Source organism: Rhododendron vialii, chromosome 12a (genome assembly GCF_030253575.1).
Source record: "Rhododendron vialii isolate Sample 1 chromosome 12a, ASM3025357v1".
NCBI lineage: Eukaryota > Viridiplantae > Streptophyta > Magnoliopsida > Ericales > Ericaceae > Rhododendron > Rhododendron vialii.
Genome location: NC_080568.1, coordinates 8,966,257 through 8,988,141, shown reverse-complemented (window position 1 = coordinate 8,988,141; position 21,885 = coordinate 8,966,257). Strand labels below are relative to the sequence as shown.

General features: G+C 37.3%; 1 protein-coding gene and 1 long non-coding RNA gene across 3 annotated transcripts; both read left to right on the top strand.

Moving 5' to 3' along the window:
• The first annotated feature begins 7,705 nt into the window (after window positions 1-7,705).
• On the top strand, window positions 7,706-21,131 carry LOC131310500 (uncharacterized). 2 transcript variants are annotated; one of them, XR_009195227.1, is made up of 4 exons: window positions 7,706-7,817; window positions 7,946-8,789; window positions 20,472-20,629; window positions 20,714-21,131. It is a non-coding gene; the product is annotated as an uncharacterized LOC131310500 (long non-coding RNA). The 2 variants fall into 2 exon arrangements; XR_009195226.1 differs by lacking the exons at window positions 7,706-7,817; window positions 7,946-8,789 and having other exon boundaries at window positions 17,524-20,629.
• LOC131310496 (uncharacterized) lies at window positions 10,613-13,215 on the top strand. The gene is made up of 2 exons (XM_058337549.1): window positions 10,613-10,707; window positions 10,905-13,215. The coding sequence occupies exon 2, from the start codon at window positions 11,489-11,491 to the stop codon at window positions 12,668-12,670; it is 1,182 nt and encodes a 393-aa protein (XP_058193532.1). The 5' UTR covers window positions 10,613-10,707; window positions 10,905-11,488; the 3' UTR covers window positions 12,671-13,215.
• Window positions 21,132-21,885: the final 754 nt, after the last annotated feature.

Genomic DNA, 21,885 nt, shown 5'->3' with positions numbered 1-21,885 from the left:
AAAATTGATGCAGCAACCCCAGAAGTAGCCGTAGCAAGTGCAATTTTTTTGGCAGACCGTATTGTTGCTAGCAAAGCACGGTACCTGTGCCACCAGGTCCATCTATGAAAAAAGTGGTACCAGTATTTTGTGTAACAGCTTCTAGTATTTTGTTGTATGCTTTTAATTTGTCTGTGTTAAGTTTTGAGGTGCTTAATGCCAATCTAGGAAATGTAAGTGGAAACATATTTTCCTCTTTGTCCCTTAAAACCCAAAATCTTTTCAAGGCAACTCTAACTGATCTTGCTAATTTTAATCAAGGCACCCAGCCCAAATCGATAGAGCACTAACAATCACAAACCATCAACAAAATAGATTCCCTAACCATCATTTCGATCATAGTTTGACAAGCAAATACAGGTCTCATGCATACAAATAGATAATAGGATTAGATTAAACTTACACACACATCAACTCCACATAATACATTAATTCCGCATAATACGTTTATTATTGTTTCTTCGGTGACCATTCTGCACCACATTATCTGGGATCTGTGTTGTCTCTTGCTCTGGCCCATCTTTCACTGTGCTTTCAATTGCCTTATGCTCTTCTTCTAATACACTTTCAACAGCCATATATTGTTCAATTTGTTCAGCGACATACCTCAGCAATGGTAATTCTGGTTCCTGTGCGAAAATTCGATCAATCACCTGAATTGTTTCCCTTGATGCTTTAAACCTGCAAATCAGAGTGCACGCCTCTTTCTTAAGTTCCTGTAGAACGGCCCAGTTAGCACTGCTGTTCACACCTTCACGAGCTGTTGCTTCACTGTGTATCTGTTCTCCGGGTAATGTTGGAGTACGCGTAATAATCCGCCATCCCCGGTATCTTTCCTCGAAGTTTGCTTGAGAATTTGATTAGCAAAATTAGATTAATCATAATGGCAGTCGGCTGGATATTTAAAAACAGAGTCAATTGTAAAACTAACAACTGCAGTAAACCATCCCGAGAGGCAATGGAACTGCTAGTAGAGCCCCGCCAACTACCAAGGATCCCCTAGAAGCAGGCTCCCACCACTCAATACTGCGAACGTATGCTATTTTTCCTCTCCAAACTTCCAACACCATGTACCTACCAATCTCTACTCCACAGAAAATTCAACAGACAAATATGAAATCCTGCTGGAATACATTTGCCATTCATGCCTTCCATGTAATCATCTTACTCTAAACATTCCCGATGCCAACATCCAACTTAAATATAACAAAACCAAATGCAGGAGGGTTTTTTTTTCCTGTTTCTTTTTTCGCTTTTGTTCGTAACCCACCTGCTACATATAGCTGTGAAGTATTTCATTTGCCTAGGTTTTCACAAAACATCTACCCAAGATTCCAAATAAATTGAGACCATCAGAAACCTCGAAGGTAACAACTATACGTTACATAAATGCCTAAGAAAACTAGGCTGCAAGATTTGCAGCGGTATCATGAACACCATACAAAATAAAATCCAAAGAAGCCACAACTTACCTCAACCAGAGTGTGTAGCCAAACGTTGTGCCAAATGATCCACTATTCGATTGTCATTTCGCAACGCCGCTGATGAATTAGCTACGCCTATAAATAGAACCCAACATGCAAAGGTTACGTGGTGTGGTGCTCCCATTCATGGCGTACAAATCACCCTGAGATCTAGCAGTGTTGGGTGTCTTCCACATTCAGTATTTGCCATTTCCTGTTTTTTTCCACTTTCAGTATTTGTCATTTCTTATCCATTTTTTTGCTTGGTGTAGATTAGACTAAAGTAAGACACAGCTACCTTATAAAAGCATCAACTACATCTTCCCACTGCAAGGCATTCTCTACTGTTGGTCCTCTTGCAAGATTGCTAAGGCTTCAACAGGGGTGTTCCTTAACAAATCTAAGCCATCTTGCTTAGTCAATCCATACCATCTTTGGAAAATATTATTACTCAGGTTATCAAAAATTCAAATATAAGAAAAACAGGACCTATAAAGAGATTTGCCAAAGATCTCACCCCTCTCATTTCTCTCCCTCTCTCGGCCATACTCTCTCTCTCTCTCTCTCTCTCTCTCTCTCTCTCTGTTTTCTTTGCACACATGGGTGTATAGCCTAGGATTGTAAGTACAAGATTGTGTAAGGACAAATCTAGGAGAGATATGCATACACCTCCTAATTCAAATCTCTTTGTACTTCCCAAATCATGAAACAAAATTTGTTAAGTTTTTAGGTTAGAACTTAGTTGGCCAATCTAAGGTTTTTATGACCAAAGATCAAGAGTACAAGATTTGAATCTTGTTTCCCTCCTATCTCTCTCTTTCACTGTATCTCTCTCTTCTCTTCCCATTACTCTTAGGAGGATAGCTAGGATTTAGAATGATGTAAGAAAATCAAGCAAGTACAAGGAAAATCCATGGCTTAAGGATTTTGTAAGTACAAGATTTTAGGAAATCTTTATTGTACAACAAATCTCCAAGAAAAATCTAACTCCCCCTACAAAATCCTAGGTTTTTATAACTAAGATATAGGATGATGTAAGTGTATCCAATATTGGTACAGGATTTTAAGGAGAAAATCCAAAGTACTACTTATCTCTCTCCCTCTTACCTAAATTCTCTCTCCCTCCCTCTCACAAGCTAGATTTTGGTGGATTTGGTTGGCCATGAGTATTTATGAAGTGGATTTGGTTGGGAGGTATGGTGGTGAAGTAGGATTTCTAGGTCTGCTAGGGTTTTACTTAAAAATATCCATGTATGTGCATATATGTATACATACATATAGGTTTATAGTTTCTAGGGCTTACATGAATGTGTATATTCATTAGGATTTACCAAATTAGGGTTTCAAATATAATAGGGTTAGGGTTGAAGACCAAATAGAGTTTAGGCATAATTAACAATCAAATTAATCAAGAATATTGAAATGGCATTTAAAAAATTTTAAAATTACCATAAAAATATTTAATTTTATTAACAAAAGTTAGGAATGTTACAACCTATCCCCCTAACCAAATTTCATCCTCGAAATTTAGATACACACTACGATGGAAATAGGTGGGGGTAATTCTCCCGAACTACATCTTCTCGATCTTCTTGTTCTCAGGTAGATTCTTCTATACCTTGATATTTACACAAAACACTCTCACTAACTTGATCGTCTTCCCTCAGATGTTCTTCTCACTATGATCTTGGGAGGTGGATTATTCTTGCATCATGATAAGAAAAACCTAAAAAGTAAAAACTTACCATTGGAATTCATTTTATTTTGAACAAAAACAAAAATAAGCCAATAACATCAAAAGGAATTTAGTTGCAGAAACTTGAGGTGCAAGTATCTTGAATCTATGGAAATCTTACCAAGGTGTAGCTCTGAGTAGACCAAGCTATACTACTTGAAAGATAGGACAAGTTTACAGCTTGCATCTATGACATTTTAACAGACATCATGGTTTCTAAAACTAATTTGTTTCTAAAAGAAGACATGTGTCTTGTAGCCTAGCCCCCAGCTATGTTGACAAAGATAAGCTTTAGGTGGCATAGACCAGGCTATAGCTGAGTTCGAACCAAAAAAGACGTTTCACACTCGCACTCGCATATCCACACACGTATTATGTGACTCAGAGTATGCTAATAACTTCAGCCATTTACCCTGTTTCTTATCTGGTGCAAGGTAGCAGTTTGACAATAAGTAAGAACTACTCTCTTTTTTCTTTAGTTTATCAGCTTATGAGAATTACAAACTGTGGACAGCAGGTCCAAGAAGTCACAACTCTTCAAATTATGATTCCGGAAGGAATCAAGTATGGCCATCAGTGTTTCTGGGATGACTGCCACTGTTTGACATTTGCGCTAGCCACAAATAGGACAACGGTGATAGATACGGTAGTGTCACTGGTAGTTTAACCATGTTCAACTTGTATCAGTTGTACCAAGAAGTTAAATTATTGTGAGGATGTAATCTAATGGATTCCAAAGCAAGGAGCTAACATCATACTCTTGAAATTAAATTAGACATATCCATAACGAAGACAATCAATCAGCTACTAATGCGAAGAGTTCGGTGGTGAAACAAACAGTAATAAGTTTTCAAGCATTTAATCAATTGGCAAAGGAATATAGGTAAAAACTATTGAGGTACAACCCATGCCAACTCATGCAAGTCGCCAACTCATGCTATTCTAAATCCCACATGTGGAAACCAAAGCACAAGTGAGCAACAAACGGGGAGGGAGTCAGAGATTTCATTCTGCTTTCAGATTTCTTTCTGTGTCGCTGAGCAAAGCAACAGAGTATAGGTGGCAAATTGACCATACTGGCCCCTACTAATGGACAAAACAGAAAAGGGGGAAGGGGCCAAAACGGGACACAAAGGGAAACCATCAAAAGTCCAAAAACCCACCTAAGTAATTTGGAAAATGGATAGAACAGAGTAGGCGCAAAAGCTATGGCTTGACACCAATACCCCTATTCAAACGCAAGGTGATGGTTTCAAAATAAGGCACAAGAGGGTGTTTTGGGAAGACCATTAAAATGGTGGCTTACACATCCTAGACAAGCCAATCCTCTTTAGAGACCAAGGGTAGATAATGGGGGTTTCAATTGTAATTTTTGAAACAAGGTTTCAATGGCTTCACGTGATTTTTGTGAGCTTAGAAATGGATTTTGTGGATTTTGAAGGCTTTTTGTTTATTTTTTCTTAAAATGTGGTTACCAAAGTGAAGGATTTTTTATGAGAGTAACATGTTATTTTTGCTCTCTTTCCCGTTTTGATCTTTGCTTATGTTGACTGCTAGTTCTACGTGGTTTATTGGTAAAAATAAAGTTTTACGACTGTGAACACTAAACAGCAATTTCCGTTGGCTCTTATAAACTTGGTTTTCACATAGATCAAAGGTAGTTACATATAATAATCATATTATCAACTTATAAAGTTTTGGGTCGTGACAACGGGTTTGAATACTTGTTGGCCGTGGGAAATGGTCGTTGCTCATGTGCGTTGGGTGGATGGGAATTAGATTGGTGTGCTAACTGCTAAGTGTTGTATGAACTACTTGTCTACATGAATCTTATGCTTACTTGGTTATGGTGCCCTGACTCTTTTTCCGTGTCGGATGATGACATCCTGAATGCTTATTGGGGTTATGTAAATGATAGAGTTAGGTGTGCTGAGCTGAATAATATGCCAAGTAATTTTGAAAAGTTTTTGTATACCTCAATATTGACAAAAGAAAAAGAGAAGGAAATTTGCTATCATATGTAGAAATGGTAGGATGTCTGTTTCAAGTATAGTTTATGCAAATTACTTTGTTCGTTTGTGGTTTGTGGTTTTATGTGTGTTTGATTCTGAAACTATGTACGACAATATGGTTTAAATGTATCAATTTTATATAAATTTCAAGTTTATCACATTATTGGTAGCATGTACCCCAAATCACCTTCCATCCTTCATCTTGCTTCGGTATTTTGTCTCTACATGAAGAAAACTTGGAGGGATCAAAGGATTCTCAAAAGCTTGTGTGCTATCAATCATTAGCATCATCTCACTCATCTCTCTTGGTGTGCTAACATTTGAGGTAGGGTTTTCTACTAGCTACTTTAAAATGCAAGTACTGTGTTTGAGAATTAATTATTTTTATGTGTAGTATGTTGATCTATGGAAAAAAGGCCCTTAATTGAGTAATATGGTGTAAACTTGAAAATGTTATTTGTGGATTGAAATTGATGGAACTAATGTTTGATTGGGTTTAGTAACAACATTATACCTCAAGTAATATGATTGGGTTATGTTTATTTGGTTGATAATGGATACTAGTTTTGGGTACTTTGACGACTTGTTGGTATTTTGTGAAGAGCACGTATTTTTTATGCATATTCGATGTGGATTTATATCTTGTTTTGACCTAATTGATGAGTGGTTTAAGGTGGGATTGATAATGTAAAGACACTTGAATATCTATACTTAGTTTTCTTAATCTTTGAACAAGAGTTAGGATTTGTGTTTGACACTAGTTGCTCGTATTCACTGGAAATTTGGGCTAGTGAGCCATGTATTGGTGGTTGACTTGGCCATTTTATGCTTGTTGTGTAGCCTAAACATATGGGTAATGAGTTTATCAGTTGGTGTATAGTTCGTACACCTGGGTAGGATAAAGTGCCCCATAGGCCTTTGCAGTGTTTTAAAAAGCGAGCTTTGGCGCAAAGCGTAGCGAAGCTCAAGGCATGTGCTTTGAAGATGTGAGCTATAGAGCGGAACCCTAAGGCGCACGAAAGGCGCTTGCCATGGTGCAAAGAGCTGAGGCACTGAGACGATTGCCTTTCGTCTGTGAGCCAAAAATCAGATCCAATGGCTCTCACCCATACATAACATGTTCGCGATGCACTGAATAATTCTTTCTTTCAACCCTAATCGATCATATCCAGCAGAGCAGCTTCAGCGACAGCAGCTTCTGCTCCTTTTCAATCGAGAGATAGCAGCTTCTGCTCCTTTTCGTCTCCTCGATCGAGAGATAGTAGCTCCAGGTAAGCTCCTCCTTCTCCTCCTCCTCCTTCTCCTTCTTCTTCTCCTCGTCCTCCTCTCACGTCTCTGTTTTAATTTTTTTCTGTCTGTTCTATAACAGAAAATTGAAATTTCAGATTAGTTAGGCTATAGAAAATCGAAAACCATGCCTGTTGCATTTTTTTTACCTGTTAGGCTGTTAGTTTTTTTTTCTTTTCTAGCTATGTGTTTATGCATACTCCTACAGTACTGCAAGTTGGGAATGTGGTGTACCATGATCCTGTTCCCGTTCCCGTCCTTCTGCTGGAATGATCTGTGTTACTGGTAACATAGGGATTGGCAACCCCTTATTCCACCTAACTGTGTCTGATATTTGAGAAAAGAGTCATTAGTTTGTACACACCAAGTAGGATAATAACAGGCTTTATCCATTCAAATACAAAAAGGGGTGGAGCTAAAAGTTGGACCATAGTGGTGGTAATAGGTAAGCAGTGGCTTAAGAAAGAAGACAGAGTTGCATGAATGCTTAGAGGATTGTACAAATGGTGATTTTTCTATCAAAATGAAATTTGAAAGTAGCTAGTTATTGGGGATCTAGTGGAAAACTAAAAGAAAACAAGCGCGATAAAAAAAATTTACAGGGGCGCATATGACATTTCAGAGGTGGTAAATCCAATACATGTTCCAAAAGCGTAGGAGAAATTATTTTGGGAAATAGAGAAGGAGCATTTGCTCCTCCTGGTGTCTGTATCTCTGCCACAGTGCCACTACATACTTTTACATGAACTGCAGATGCAAACACATTTCAACATGCAAATTTCGTGAGCTCTCTTGCGGCAAAACATTGATTGCTAAGTTATGGGCTCGTGATATAAGATCATTGAAACGGTAGAAAGGTTCAGTCAAACAATGAGACTGTGTATGGTGTATAAGTTGTTAGGTACTTCGTCCCAATTACGCCTTGATAACTAATTTTATGGTCCAAATTATTGGCCAATTAAATTCCACTGTCATGGGGTCGCTTTCATACTTTATCCTTTTGTGTTATTGCAGAAATGGTTGAGAGTATGAAGAACGTTGCAAAACTTGATGTGGAGCTGACTGAGGATGAGGCATGTTTAAATTGTCTTTGGTGTACTAATCTTCCTATTGAGCTTTGCAAATGTAAACTATCATTAAATGAATGTCCTTGTTGTTGGTTCTTTGTTAGGCTGCTTCTGTCTCTGCTGATATAGATCTCCCTTCAACACACCCAATTTGTCTCGGCCTTGCTCTCAACTTTTCAGTCTTCTACTATGAAGTAATGAATTCTCCGGAGAGGTAATTCTTATTATATCTTACGCACCTGGTGTCATAGCTTCAAGGATTTTATTTTCTTTGTTTTTTTCTACAGTAACATCCTCATCCCATTCTTTTATTCGATGTTTTCTTATTGCTTGAATTTTTAGAGCATGCCATTTGGCTATACAAGCTTTTGATGAAGCAATTGTGGAGTTGGGATACATTGAGTGCGGATTCGCACGAAGACAGCACCCTGATTATGCAGCTTTAGAGAGATAATCTCACAATTTGGACCTTTGATTTGCCTGAAGATGGAGGTATGCTTTGGCTGGAAACAAAGTAGATTAATCGATCTTTTCGATTGGGATTTTGAGCCATTGGACTTGGCTCTGGCTCTGATATCGTTAGCTTAGATCCAAAATCCATTTATTGGACAAGCATGTGGGACACAAAATGCTCGTTTTTATACATCACGTGGAAAATACTTAGATCACATATTTTAAAGTTGTAGCCGTAGTTGTGCTAGGTCACAATCACGCAAGCTAGATTAATTGGTATTGTTTCATTAACAAACTCCAATCAACAAATTTGTGAAGGATTAGACAAAATGTGAGGTGCATATTGAATGACTAATGTACTAACACGAAAAATGTTATTCTTAATGCTCTGAATACAAGCTTGGGGCCGGAATTTGGATTTCTTTTCTAGTGTTTTCGACCTCACACAGGCACGGAAATTTCTTGTGAAGATCAAAAATACACTCTCAATTGCAAATAAATTGTGCAGGGGACAAGGACAACAATAAAGATGAATAACCAAAAGCAGCAGAGCTAGAGGTTAGTGTTTCACTTGATTTTGTCATTGTCGTCTTACACTTTGATGAAGTACCACATATTTGATATTAAAAGTCTAAATTTTCTGACTTTGTGCAGCATTGATGAATACCCAGGAGCAATACATTGCAATAATATGCAAAAAAAAGTCTACTTTTTCCCGCAATGGAATTCTTTGGTGAGTCGATTTTTTGAGTCCATTTATGGCCAGAATAAGATGAGAATTTTGTCGATCTTCCTATTTTTGTTCCTAATATGTTTTTCTAGGCTGAACATTTGCTACCAATTCTGTTGCAACATGTTCTCCTATAGGGACCATTAACCAATACATGGAGTATTTCCAATTCAGCTCTTGTATTTCTCTTCTCTTTTTTTCCTTGGGTCATTGTAACGAACCACACCCGCAAAAACCACGGCTAACCCATACAACTAATTACTACCAATAGTACAATGCAAAATACCAAAATGAGTGATTTACGCCACCAACTCAAGATAAACAACCGACAAATATTGAACAAGCCATACCCACACACCCATTCTCTTCAGCTTACCTCTTCCTCTTCTACACAATTCATGTCTGACCCACCTCCCCAACTTCTCTTCTCTCCTTTCCGTTATACCACGGAGAAAACACTCTTCCTTGTTTCCCCTAGAACTTCCTCCCTTTTTTTTAGTTCTTGTCTCCATCTATTTTATAGTCCAAGATGACTCTTCACATAAGTGATTCATTGCTTGACAGTGGACACACGTTCTCGTTTTTAACTTCTTTTACTCCCTTATACTTTCTTCTTTTTGTTTTTCATTCCTCTTCCCGTTGTCACATTCCACACATGCACCCCTGCACCTCAAATGTCTTCCACGTGCACACACAACACATACAACTTGTGGTATTTACAACCAAACCCCTATAATTCTAGCAAATTATATTTCAGGTTCACATAAATATAAAAATCACTTTTTCTTTTCTTTTCTTTTCTTTTTTTTTTAGAGCCAGGTCTCACAGTTATGCAACCAGTTTTTGGTTGAATGTTCTTTTTCTCTCTTCTCTATCTTGTCACACTTTATAGCACTTCTTAGGATTTTGGTTTATAGCACAATAAATGAAAGTCGAATTTACCAACTTTTACACAATTTTACGGGTCCTACAAGATGAACGGTTTAGATAAATGCCTGATGGAGCCCGTAACGGGCGGTAGTGGTTTCCACTAGACGTGGAAAGAATTTTCTCTCTGAAAGATATTAGTCTTACTTGTCCTGAGTTAAAAGATGTAAATAACTTTCGAGCTCCTATAGGTTTGAGTCAAGGACATGAAAGAGGTTTAGGTGGGTTTTTACCAAGATTTTGGTTTTTGAGTCAAAAAAGAGTACTGGCCGGAGATGCTCACTATTGACTATAACTGAGTCTACGTTTCAGGGTAAACTAATTTTGACCAATTTTTTTTTAAGGTCCAGTATTTTTCATTGTGACATGTGCAACTTAAGTTTTGATTCAATTTGTTCTAATTCTATGTTTTGAATATTATCATTATTTTATGTGGTTTTCTAGAATATCTGTCACTTACGGCTTACCATACATGTCATGCCCTCGATTTTTAAAACATAATATTAATAGATTTCTCATAAATAAACTATCATCCTTCTTCATACATAAACACCCGTACAAGACATCAATGACAGATCCACCAATGGTCATAGGGGGGCCATGGCCACCCCGTTGTTTCCTGTTTTTATTTTTTATTTTTAAAATTAGAATATAGAACAACATGGTGGCCCCCAGTGGTGGCAGAAACTGGAACGTGGAACAATCCTTGTCTTCAATATCTCATGTGACTAAACACAACAAAACACATATGTGGTCCCCACCACTAAAATAGAAAATTTGTTTCCACAATAATTTAGGGCTATACGCCTTTACCACAACATTCTTGATCAAAAATTTAATTTAGGGCTTTTAGGGAGCACGATACAGACTTGACTCTCTCTCTCTCTCTCTCTCGATCTCGACGGCTTGGTTTACTCTTTGAAAAGGAACAAAAAGAAGGCGCACTCACCTCTGGGCTCTCTCTCACCTCTGGCTTTGGATCTTTGGACCACAGGTAATTCCCCCCCGGTTCTCTCTATATATCTTTTGTGGACCAGTTTGGATTTTAATATGTTTGTATCAGTTGTATAAACTATAAAGCTCCAATCTTTGCAATTGTTTTTATCAAAGTACACACCTGGGCCCCTGGCTTTCTCGCACCTGATTTGTTGTTTACTAACCGAAAAAGATATGTTTATTTTGTATTTGCAGATTATTGATATGAGAAAGGTGTCTACCATTGATGGGTATTTCAAAAAAAAAACCCCAAATTGTTCAATTTCAGAGGTCAATGTTGGTGAGTCCTCATTACCAGCTTCTACTACTACTAATATACCAGTATTCAAAAATATTAACATACCAGAGGTCAATGCTGGTGAGACCTCATTGCCAGCATCTACTACTACTGATATACCAATATTCAAAAATTTACCTACAAAGTATCGAAGAATTGAAGTTAAAGAAATTGATGTGAGTTTGTTGGAGCATGATCCTGGATTACGTAAGCAGATATGTGATTATGATGTTAACCAACAAGATGAAATTCGACAAGCTTATATTAAGCTAGGCCCTTGCCAACCTATACATTCAAAATACCCAAAATCTGGAAAAGAAAAGCACCAATGTAGTTTTCAAAGTGCTTGGTTCAAGGTATTTCCATCGTCGCTAAATATTCAAATGAGAAAGATGCAGCTTTTTGCCTTCCGTGCTTTCTTTTCAACAAGTCCACTGGAAAATCTGGTTATCATGGGCAAGTTGCATTCACAATTGAGGGATTTAATTCTTGGAAGAAAGCTATGGACGGAGCCAGGGGTGCTTTTTTGAGTCATGTGGGAAAAGATCCGAACTCTTTGCACAAAATTGCTGAAAGATCATACGGGGATTTGATGAATCAATCGCGACACATACAAAAGGTACTTGATAATTTCACTTCAAAGCAAATTGCAAACAATAGACTATGGTTGAAGGCCTCAATTGATACGGTAAGATTGTTCGCACATCAAGGTATTGCTTTTAGAGGGAGAGATGAAAGTGCTAGTTCAATGAATCGTGGAAATTTTCTCGAAACATTAAATTATGGTATGTCTTTCAGCGAGAAAATGGTTGACTTAATAAAGAATGCTCCCAAGAATGCAACTTACACATCCCCAATAATCCAAAAAGAAATTCTACATGTTATTTCAACCAAGGTGCAGAAGGAAATTCGGGAAGAAATCGGTGATGCAAAATTTTATTTGATTGTTGATGAAGCTCGTGATGAGTCAATGAGAGAGCAAATGGCAATTGTTTTAAGATTTGTTAACAAAGATGGTTTTGTGCGAGAACGTTTTCTTGGGGTTGCTCACGTTCCTGACACTATCTCAATAACTTTAAAGAATGAGATTTATTCCATATTGTTTCATCATAGTCTCAATATTCAAAATATTCGAGGACAAGGATATGATGGTGTGAGTAATATGAGGGGTGGGTGGAATGGTTTGCAGGCTTTGGTTTCGAACGATTGTCCATATGCTTATTATATTCACTGTTTTGTGCATATATTGCAATTGGCACTAGTGGCAGCATCGAAAGAAGTTGGTGTTATTCATTGTTTCTTCGCAAAATTGCCTAAAATTGTCACTATTGCCGATGCTTCGTGCAAACGTTTTGAGGAATTGAAATTGGCTCAAGCGAGTGACATTGAATATTTGTTATCCATTAATGAGCTTGAGAGTGGAAGTGGACTTAACCAGCTTAGCACTTTGCAAGGACATGCTGATACTCGTTGGAGTTCTCACTTGAGATCAATTTCTAGCATGATAAAGTTGTTTAGTGCCACATGTGTTGTTTTGCTTAAAGTCAAGGTTGAAGGAAATAGTTCCCAAAGAGGAGAAGCAAAATGGGCGTATGAGGAAATGACCACATTTGAGTTTGTCTTTATGTTGCATTTGATGAAAGAGATTATGTTGATCACAGATTTTCTTTGGCAAGCTTTATAGTGTAAGACTCAAGACATTTTAAATGCCATGAATCTTGTTTCATCTACCAAGGAACTTCTTAGAAAATTTAGAGTTGATGGATGAGATGCTTTAAATTCGAATGTGATATTATTTTGCGAGTCGCGAAATATTGATGTGCTTGATATGAATGCTCATTATATTGAAAGAGGTGGTCGAGCTCGCCATCAACAAGATAAGTTCACCTTTCAACATCATTATCAAGTAGAAATTTTCTATGCTGCGATAGATTTTCAATTGCAAGAGTTAGATCACTGATTTAATGAGGATGCCATGGAATTGCTTAGTTTTGCCTCAGCTTTGGATCCTCGAGATGCACATGCATTTTATAGGATTGATGATATTTGTCAGTTGGTGGAGAAGTATTATCCGGAAGACTTTAGCGGTCATGAAAAATTATTGATAAGAATGGAGCTTAAACATTTTCAGCATAATGTTGTTCGGCATCCGGAATTCAAACAATTAGGGAGTATTTCTAGGCTATGTCAATGGTTAGTTGAGACTAGAAAATCAGAAACTTTCTTCCTTGTCTACAGAGTGGTGGTACTCGTGCTAACTCTTTCAGTTTCTACTGCAACTACAGAAAGGGCATTTTCAGCTATGAATATTATCAAAACGAGGCTTCGCAACAAAATGGAGGATGAGTTTCTCAACGATGCTTTGGTTTTATTCATTGAGAAGGAAATTGTGGCAAAATTCAGTTCCAACTCAATTGTCGACGACTTTAAGGATCTAAAGGAGCGTCGCATTCCATTCTGATACATGGTTGAGGTAACGCATTGAGAAACTTTTATTTTTTCACCTTATAGTTTTTTGTTTGTTTGTTAAGAGCACTTAGATATTGTGTTTTGTATTTGGCGTTATTTAGACATTTAAATCCTTTAGATTTCCGAACCTTGAAATTTTAAAATCTTGTTGTTCGTAGTTCGGCCCCTGCGTTAAAGAAATCCTGGTTTCGTCCCTGCAAGACATGCCAAAACATTCCATAATACCAATGTCCGTTTCAGAAGTGTATCTCAATAATTATAACCCACTATTACATAAGTGTTGAAATCAAAAGACTAATACATAAGTTACAACTTTCATCTTTAAAACCTTATTCAACATGATGACAAGAAAAATTCTATCCACGTAAGCTTTCAAAGACATCTGACAATGCACTCCATGCTACACGCCTTGATTGGTACCTGAAAATGAAGGGTTGAGCACACACTTGTCCCGTAGGAAATACTCTAACAAACTCTATATGCTTATGGGAAGACTAGCACCAAGGGAAAATATTGTAATAAAAACAATAACGTTTTGACTAGAAGTAGAATATGTGACTCAATCCCAACTTTTAAAGAAAAACATACATAGAACTCTATCTCACGCACGCATACATTCTTATCCAAGCACCACCTCTAAACTTAAATCTTATCCTCACCCAAATCAATCCGTATTATTCCGTTCCCATTTCCGGGACTTACAACCATTTTCTCTTTCTTACCTTATTTCACTAACCAACTCCTCATAGAGGTCTACACACTACATATAAGGGGAGATATATTGAGCAAGAAATTTTACCTCAAACACTATTGGTGACATGACATCCTGACACCCACACGCACATCTAAGCCAAATTTCCAAGTCTTAGGCTAATACTTACTGTATCATCTTAATATGTCCCATTTTCTCGTATTTCATTTCAACGCAAACAAGACGTGCGTTACCCACCTTCAAACACACGTACGCCTTACATTCTAGCATCAAATTTATCATATAAACAAAATTTCTTTTTATCGCGCTTCCATTATATGTCTATTATACTAGCACCATTATAAACCCTTCACAATACGTATGTCGTAACTCAAGTACCAAACATGCATTCACACCAAATAAAGGTCTTCACCAATATCATAACAACCGGTCACAATAATTGAAAAGTCCACAAAAGAAGACAAGGCTGGTATCGACATTTCAAACTGTACAAGGTGCCAATTCCAATTCAAATTTCACATTTTCACAATATCATTCATTAATCCTTGTTCGTGTTCGTCATTCATCCTCAATTCCTCATTCCTCTTCAATGTGTCTCATAGTTCATAATTATTAAACCATGTAGTTCAACAGCATTTTCCGGGTATTTGGGACCCTGTGCGTCCCCTGCCGGTCATTGCACCGATTGGTGGACCCGTTGATTCCGGGTATTTGGGACCCCGTTCATCCCCTGCCGATCACCCCACCAATTGGTGGGCCCGTTCATGTTTCTTAAACTATTTCATTAGTCATATTGTAAGTTTTCATTCAACTAATTACCACGTCATCAAGCATATCATTTAATAAGTCTATGCCACTCATATAGTGTCCATATTCCCATTAATCCAACAATTTCCTTATCCAACATTTCTCTAATCTCCATGCATAACAAAACACGCCTTTCAAGCCAGCACATAGATCAATTACACGCAGATAACCTCATCTACACACTTGTCACAAGAAAAACACCAAAGTCCAACTCTTTCAGGTAGTAAATCCATCATTCATTCTCATTAATCAAATATCATTAACATCAAAGCATTTTCTCGCATATCAACACATCAATGATACATATTCTTATCCTTCATTAAATAACCAACTTTTTATTACTTGTTCATTCCTCACAGAACTTCATTATCCAAGACTATTCATTTTACTTCACATATTCTTATTTCCTCCTTAACCTCATCAGTTGGTTGGACCACAGAGTATCAAGTAATCATTCTACAACCCAACTTCATGCAAATAGCTAGAAATGGTTTCACCTTCTAACTTATAGTTCAAGAGAAAATTAATAGTTATACCTCACATTTTCATTTCATAAACATAGTTAATCATCGTTATTCAAGTATTCCCATTCTAACTTTAATATACAATCAACCATCTCACCTCACACTTTGTTTTTCTTTTTTCTTTTTTTTCTTCTAGGTGTTGATGAATATTTCCTAAACATGATGGCCTACCACCAAGGCCTCGTTAGACCGTTCAGATACTTAAATGAACCTAAGAATATCTGTGTCTCACTCAAACAGTTCTAAAGGAAAAAGGAATGCCCGATGTATACAAATATGTCTACCTTGAAGACCTAGAAGGGTACCAAATCATACGAGAGGTTCAAACACAACATAACCCCCAAAGTCGACATGAAATTGTACGATGAACCTATCTTATTTTGGCTACAACATCTTATCGGTTTAAAATTTGGCTATGGGACCACCACCGTTATAAAGTAGACTCTCCGTACATCAATTTTGATACATAATACCCCCCAAACAGATTCCAAACGATAAAGTTATACTCGTTCAAAGTTTCAAGAAAAATCTGTCTTAAGGCCCTAGGTATTGATACCTCCATAGCTATGGTATCGATACCAAAAGGCTCAGCAGATTACAATGAAGCAAGAACACATCTATCAGCCTCATGTAACTCATGTTTACGTATTTTACATGGGGATGTCTGACATGCCTTAGTATGTTTTTGTCGTTTTCCTAGTCACACATGATATGACACTCTAAGAGGTCAGAATTTTGAGAAGTTGAAAAAGAGTTAACATCTTAGTTGTTGAACACCTATTTAGTGATGTGATATTTATATCTTGATAATGTTGATATTTCTTTTTTAATCCCTAGTTGGCCAAAGTTAATGTTGCTTTGTAACCTTTGTTTCTTATGGAGTTATCCTTGCTAACTATAATAGCTAACTATTTTGTATTCAACGTGCTCATAGCATCTCGATGTCCCAATTCTTGAACAAAGTTTTCATGTCGTGTTGACCTTTGTGGCCTATCCATATCTTTTGTCGGTATCTATGTTTGTACAGCAATGTGCAAATCTAGTATTGTAAACTTGAAAGGCACGAGGAAGCCTTGGAAATTTTGGTTAAAGAAGGGAGTACCCCTTAATTGGAGTAAGAACGAGCGATATGAGTTTTAGTGAAGGAGAGGGGGGACTATTTCCTTTTTAGCAAATTTTAACAGTTCAGTTGATAGGCCTAGTAAAAAATTGAAGTAAATTAATAGTGAGAACTGTAAAATTTAGGATTTTTTTTTCCTTGTTCTCGATTGTGGATTGTTACTTGATGAAGACGAATTGTTTTTTTTCTTGATTCATATGTTTGCAAAATCTTTTGTTTAAAGAAGTTTGAGATAGAGATGGAAGGAAAAAAAGGTACTGGGAGTATGTTAGTTTTGGAATATTTGAAATAGCTAGGTAAGTAGAAGAGAAGGGAGTTGGTTAGTGTGAGAAATACAGTGAACTGCACACTAACCCCTAAATAAGGTTTGAAGCTTCACCCCCGCTTGGTTGCAAAAAACATAACCTCTGAACTGCAGTATCTTCACCCTATGCAGCTAACACCCTCCATTAGATCCATCTTCACCTTTGTGTCTGCCATGGCACCATCACATAACCCAATGGCCCACCGTAGCCCAATTTATTATTATTATTTTTTAAAAAACAGCCACCATAGCCAATCTAGTACTTTGATTTTTTTCTAATATGGACCCTTAGATTAGTTGTTTCTATTTCTAGATGAAGGCAGAGAAGGGATCTGGATGTAACTTTGCGGTAGAGTGTGTGACCTTTGCATAATGGGTCGAAAATTTTGATTATTTGCAATCTAATGTGCCAAGTTTAGTTGCTGCTAAAGTTAAACTTTTGTAAATGTAGTTGGTTTAGTGAAAATCTTTGCATCACCATGTTTTGTGTTTATGCATGTTGAGAGAAGCTTATTCAGGGCAGTCCCATTACCATTTGGCTTAGGGCAATCACTCAATGCACATCACATCAATAAGTGTCAAGACTCTTAACCACTGTCAAGACTCTTAACCACTAATTAACACCCTCTCTCAGCTAATCACCTCCTTGATCCTTCCCTTGGCCTCTCTGCATGCATGGCTCCCCCTCTCTCCTTCCTTTCCACACTTACTACTCCGTGGTAGTAGATTCAGTAGTGGATCGTACCATACGAATCGTGAATTATAAGTGAATCGGTGATCCGAATTGGTGAATCGCTGAATCGAACGATTTGCTGAGTTCAATTTTTACTCATTTTCGCTTTTTTTGTTGTTGGAAAAGGGTCGAAACAATTTTTTTAAGGCCTTTAGCATTGTTATATGCCATCTTTTGTCTGTGTTTCTCTTTGTGTATCATAGGTAATAAGAAAGGGAGATTTATCAAGAAAGTGAATCGAAAATGACAGAAAAAATGGAATACAAGTATACAACCACCTATAGACCTTTTAACGGTTCTTTTTTTTTTTTTTTTGTACTTTTAACTTGTCTTCACAAAAAAGACCATATGTAGAATTCACGAATCTTGATCTCTTGGAAGTTGCAATAGAAGCAGCGTACCGCTTAATTCACATTATTATCAAATCATCATTTAGAATAAGCTGTTTTATGGATTTAGGTCTAAAACTTTCATTTGTAGTATATATTTTTGTTATTGTAGTTAAACATATGTTTCCATGCATTATAGAAGTCCTGACCGAATCAGAGCAATTCCTGATTCGATTCGATGCATGATTCGGAAAAGGACCATTTCGATTCTCGATTTGATTCACGATTTGACCACCTTGCCACTGAGTAGTACACAGCAGCCCTCTTGCTCCCCTTCCCCTTAAACCCCCCAAATAATCCCATGACCTGGTTGTTATATATGTGTGTACTTACAAATGTATGTGAATCAGAAAAAACCAGAAAGAAACTGAGATCGGGCGTTGGCATTCTGACTTGGGAACTGTATTTTAATGTTGATGCCCCAAATGGGTTAATGCAGTAATGGGTGGTCCAAGATCAGTGTTTCAGAGATGGTGAGGTGTAGGGTGGCAGTGGCGACCTGCTAGGGAGGGAGGTGAGAGATACGATCTGTGAGTGGCCAGAGTTAAATTGCGTTAGGTCGATAGAAGTGGTGGCAGTGGCGTCGGCACTGCTTTGGATAGAAATGAGAAGGGTGAAGAGAGAGGAAGGCAAAGTTTGGAGGGAGAATGTCGGTAAGGAAAAAAGTTGATGGGGTGTTAAAGTTTAGCTATCATAGCTGTTACTCATTGTGCCTATAAACCATTTAGTCACAAATCTCCTGTTATTCATTTAATCTCATTTATTACATGGACAAAGAAAAACTAACGTAATTGTAAAATAGACATTTGATAATTCTGTATTGTGGTGGTAAAAGAGTAATCTTTTGGGACCCAACAGTTTAAATGAAGAGTCGTTTTTTTTTGTTGTTGTTGTTGTGTGTGTTTTGTCTATTTGGGTGTTCCGTTCCTTTATAACACCCCATGTAGTTATCAATATAGGCAGACAGATTGAAGCAAACAAATTTTATGTAGTAATATCAAGAAAGCAGTAACCTTTCCTTTGGTTGCTTGAGTATTTTTGCTCTTAATCAATTCTCTTACTTGAGCAGATGTAAAGGAGGAAAACAATTAATTAGAAGGTAAGAGCTCCGACCCAAGTTTCTCAATGGGTTGGTTGGATTGTGATCAGTAAGCTTCTGCTTACAGGTGTAGGTAGGAATAGGTACTTAGGAGTCCGAGAAAATGTTTCCCATGCTACAAACAAGTATTTTTAAACTAAGTCTTGGAAAACATTGAAGAATGCCGTGATAAATGCTCAAGAGGAAGATCGGATGAAGTTCCACTGAAGATTCTCTCTCTTTATTTCACTTGTACGATATTTGATTTGGGAAGTTGGCTACTAAAATTTGTTAATATTGGATAGTACCAAGTAGTAAATGGCCACTGATTATCATTCTTTCATTTTGTGTTATGAACTACTGTAGGGGGGGCTTACTGCTATGATTTGATTCCCTTTACCAATTCTTTCTGAACCGTGATAATCAGAAATGAAGAACATGCGCGGTTCATTCTCAGATGGTATTTGTAATCTTCCTGTTCCTGATATTGCAATTGAAAAGATCTTAGTACTTATGCCCCTACGAGATGCAGTGAGGACAAGTGTTTTGTCAAACAAATGGAGGTATAACTGGATAACTATTCCGGAACTTGTATTTGATGATACTTCAATAATGGATCCTTCCCTGATTTTCTCTCACCAACAATTGCCATTAGACCAACTCTCAACTAGAAACAGATTATTTGCTACTATATATCATGTTCTATTACTTCACCATGGAGCAAAACTTGAGTTCATTCTTTCTATATCTGAACTCAAAAGCTGTCCCGAAATTGACGCCTTGATGACTATTTTGTCAAGCAATGGTATCCATGAACTTGCCCTGAAAATTTGGAAGAGTGACCCTCATAAATTGCCTCCATCTCTATTTTTCAACAACTGACACACTCGAATCTCCAATCTTGTGTATTAAAACTACCAACAACCTTTAAGGGGAATTGATTTGCCTGGAGCTTCATGAAGTGATCATCACTGCAGACATGTTTCAAACTTTTATTTCCGGTTGCTCAGTACTTGAACAACTAACGTTTGAAACTTCCACGTGTTTTGACTTTATTGGAATTGATGCTCCTATCTTAAGGTCCTAAGCTTCATTGGGATTTTCAAATCTCTTAAGGTCAAGAATGCACCTCATCTTGCAAACTTCTCAATAGATTCAAAAGCTTCGGTAGGCATAGTGGAAAGAGGAGGAGATAAATTTGGCTGGGCCGTTTTTTCCGATAGTCTACCTGTTCTTAAGAATCTACATATGGGTGGTCAATATCTGATGGTGAGATAAGTCTACAGTTTTTAATTCGTTCATTCTTGAGGAAATAGTTTCTTTGATCTCACTTCTTCCATTTCATGAAGTCATTGGGTGAAGCAGGCTTAGGAAGGAAGCTTCTTACATCATGGGGCCTTAATTTCCTAGTATATTATCTGATGTTCGCCTTGGGGTACGAGTTGTTTGCTGGACTGTTTTGTGGTTGATTAAAATCTCCCCAAAATTCCATAAATTGATAATCAAGGTTAGAATTACAGATATTCTATTTCCCATGCTTATTATGTGTTTTTGAGATTTATAACTCGTCCTATTGCGTTGTCTCCTATAGCCAATTACAACAGGTAATGAACATGAAGCTGTTGTACTGAATTATTGTGTAGTGAATATGGACAAAGTTCTATCTGAACCATCTTCGAGATGCATCTTGTATCTGGTACACCAATTGATTTACACTTCATGAAGCTTCTAAATCCATGTATTGGAGAGCATGGCTGTCAAGCCAGATCCGGCTAAGGTTTTTGATGGAGGACTAATGATCTTGATTTTAGTGCTTGTCCCCCAAGACGAAAATTGCGTACAAAGATCCAAATAAATGAAACCCAAGTTTAGCTCATGGATGATGCACATTTTGAAGCTATGTCGTTGCAACGAGGATACATAGAGGTGGTGCAAAATTTTGTTGGTTTTTGTAAGCCGACTCATATTAAAGCAACTAGCCAACTTCTATGAATGATGCAATTGGTTTTGATGGAAGCATTATTTTGTTTGTTTGTGGCTTTCGAATTTACAAAAAATATTGGCGGGACCTTCTTTTCCTTTTGAGAAAATTGACTCTTTTTGGGTATGTCAGATGGTACTTCTTTGCTGGTGGTTGTAAATTGATGAGGCATGGTATTATCATTTTGTATTTAGCAGGGCAATACTACATATTTCAGGGTAAATTGTTTTGTTGGCTAGATGATTATTTTGGCAGTGTTTGGGTCAGCTTATGCACGCCTCGATTTATTTTTGGAGACTCAATCTCACCATCCATTGGCAGAAAGTCATATTAATATCGGGGCAAAGTCCATACAAACTAGCCTTGTAAAAGTTGAAAGGTTTTGGTTTTTTTTTTTTTTTTCTTGTTCCCGATTGTGGATTGTTACTTGATGAAAGCAACTTGATTTTTCTTCTTTTTTTGTTTTTTGGATAAATTAAGGATTTTATGAAACGAACCTGAAAATACAAGAGCTACGGGGCATTTCCCTGACAAAAATAACAAGCAGAGAAAACGTCCAAGGCTAAACAGTCCAAACGAAACAACCAAGCAAAAGAGAGGAAAAGACAGAAGGCCTAAGCAACTAGTACCTACCAAGATTAGAAACCCGGTAGATATATAATTATGGGGAATTTTTAGGCCGGTCCTAAAAATTAGGTTCGGACTTAATTTAGTCCTGCACAATTATTTATATTTTTTATTCCAACCATGCTCCTTCACGTGCAGCAGCGCACTGAACTAGA

Excerpts from the sequence above, each read along its gene's own strand:
- LOC131310496 (XM_058337549.1), top strand. The coding sequence starts at position 11,489 with ATGGACGGAGCCAGGGGTGCTTTTTTGAGTCATGTGGGAAAAGATCCG.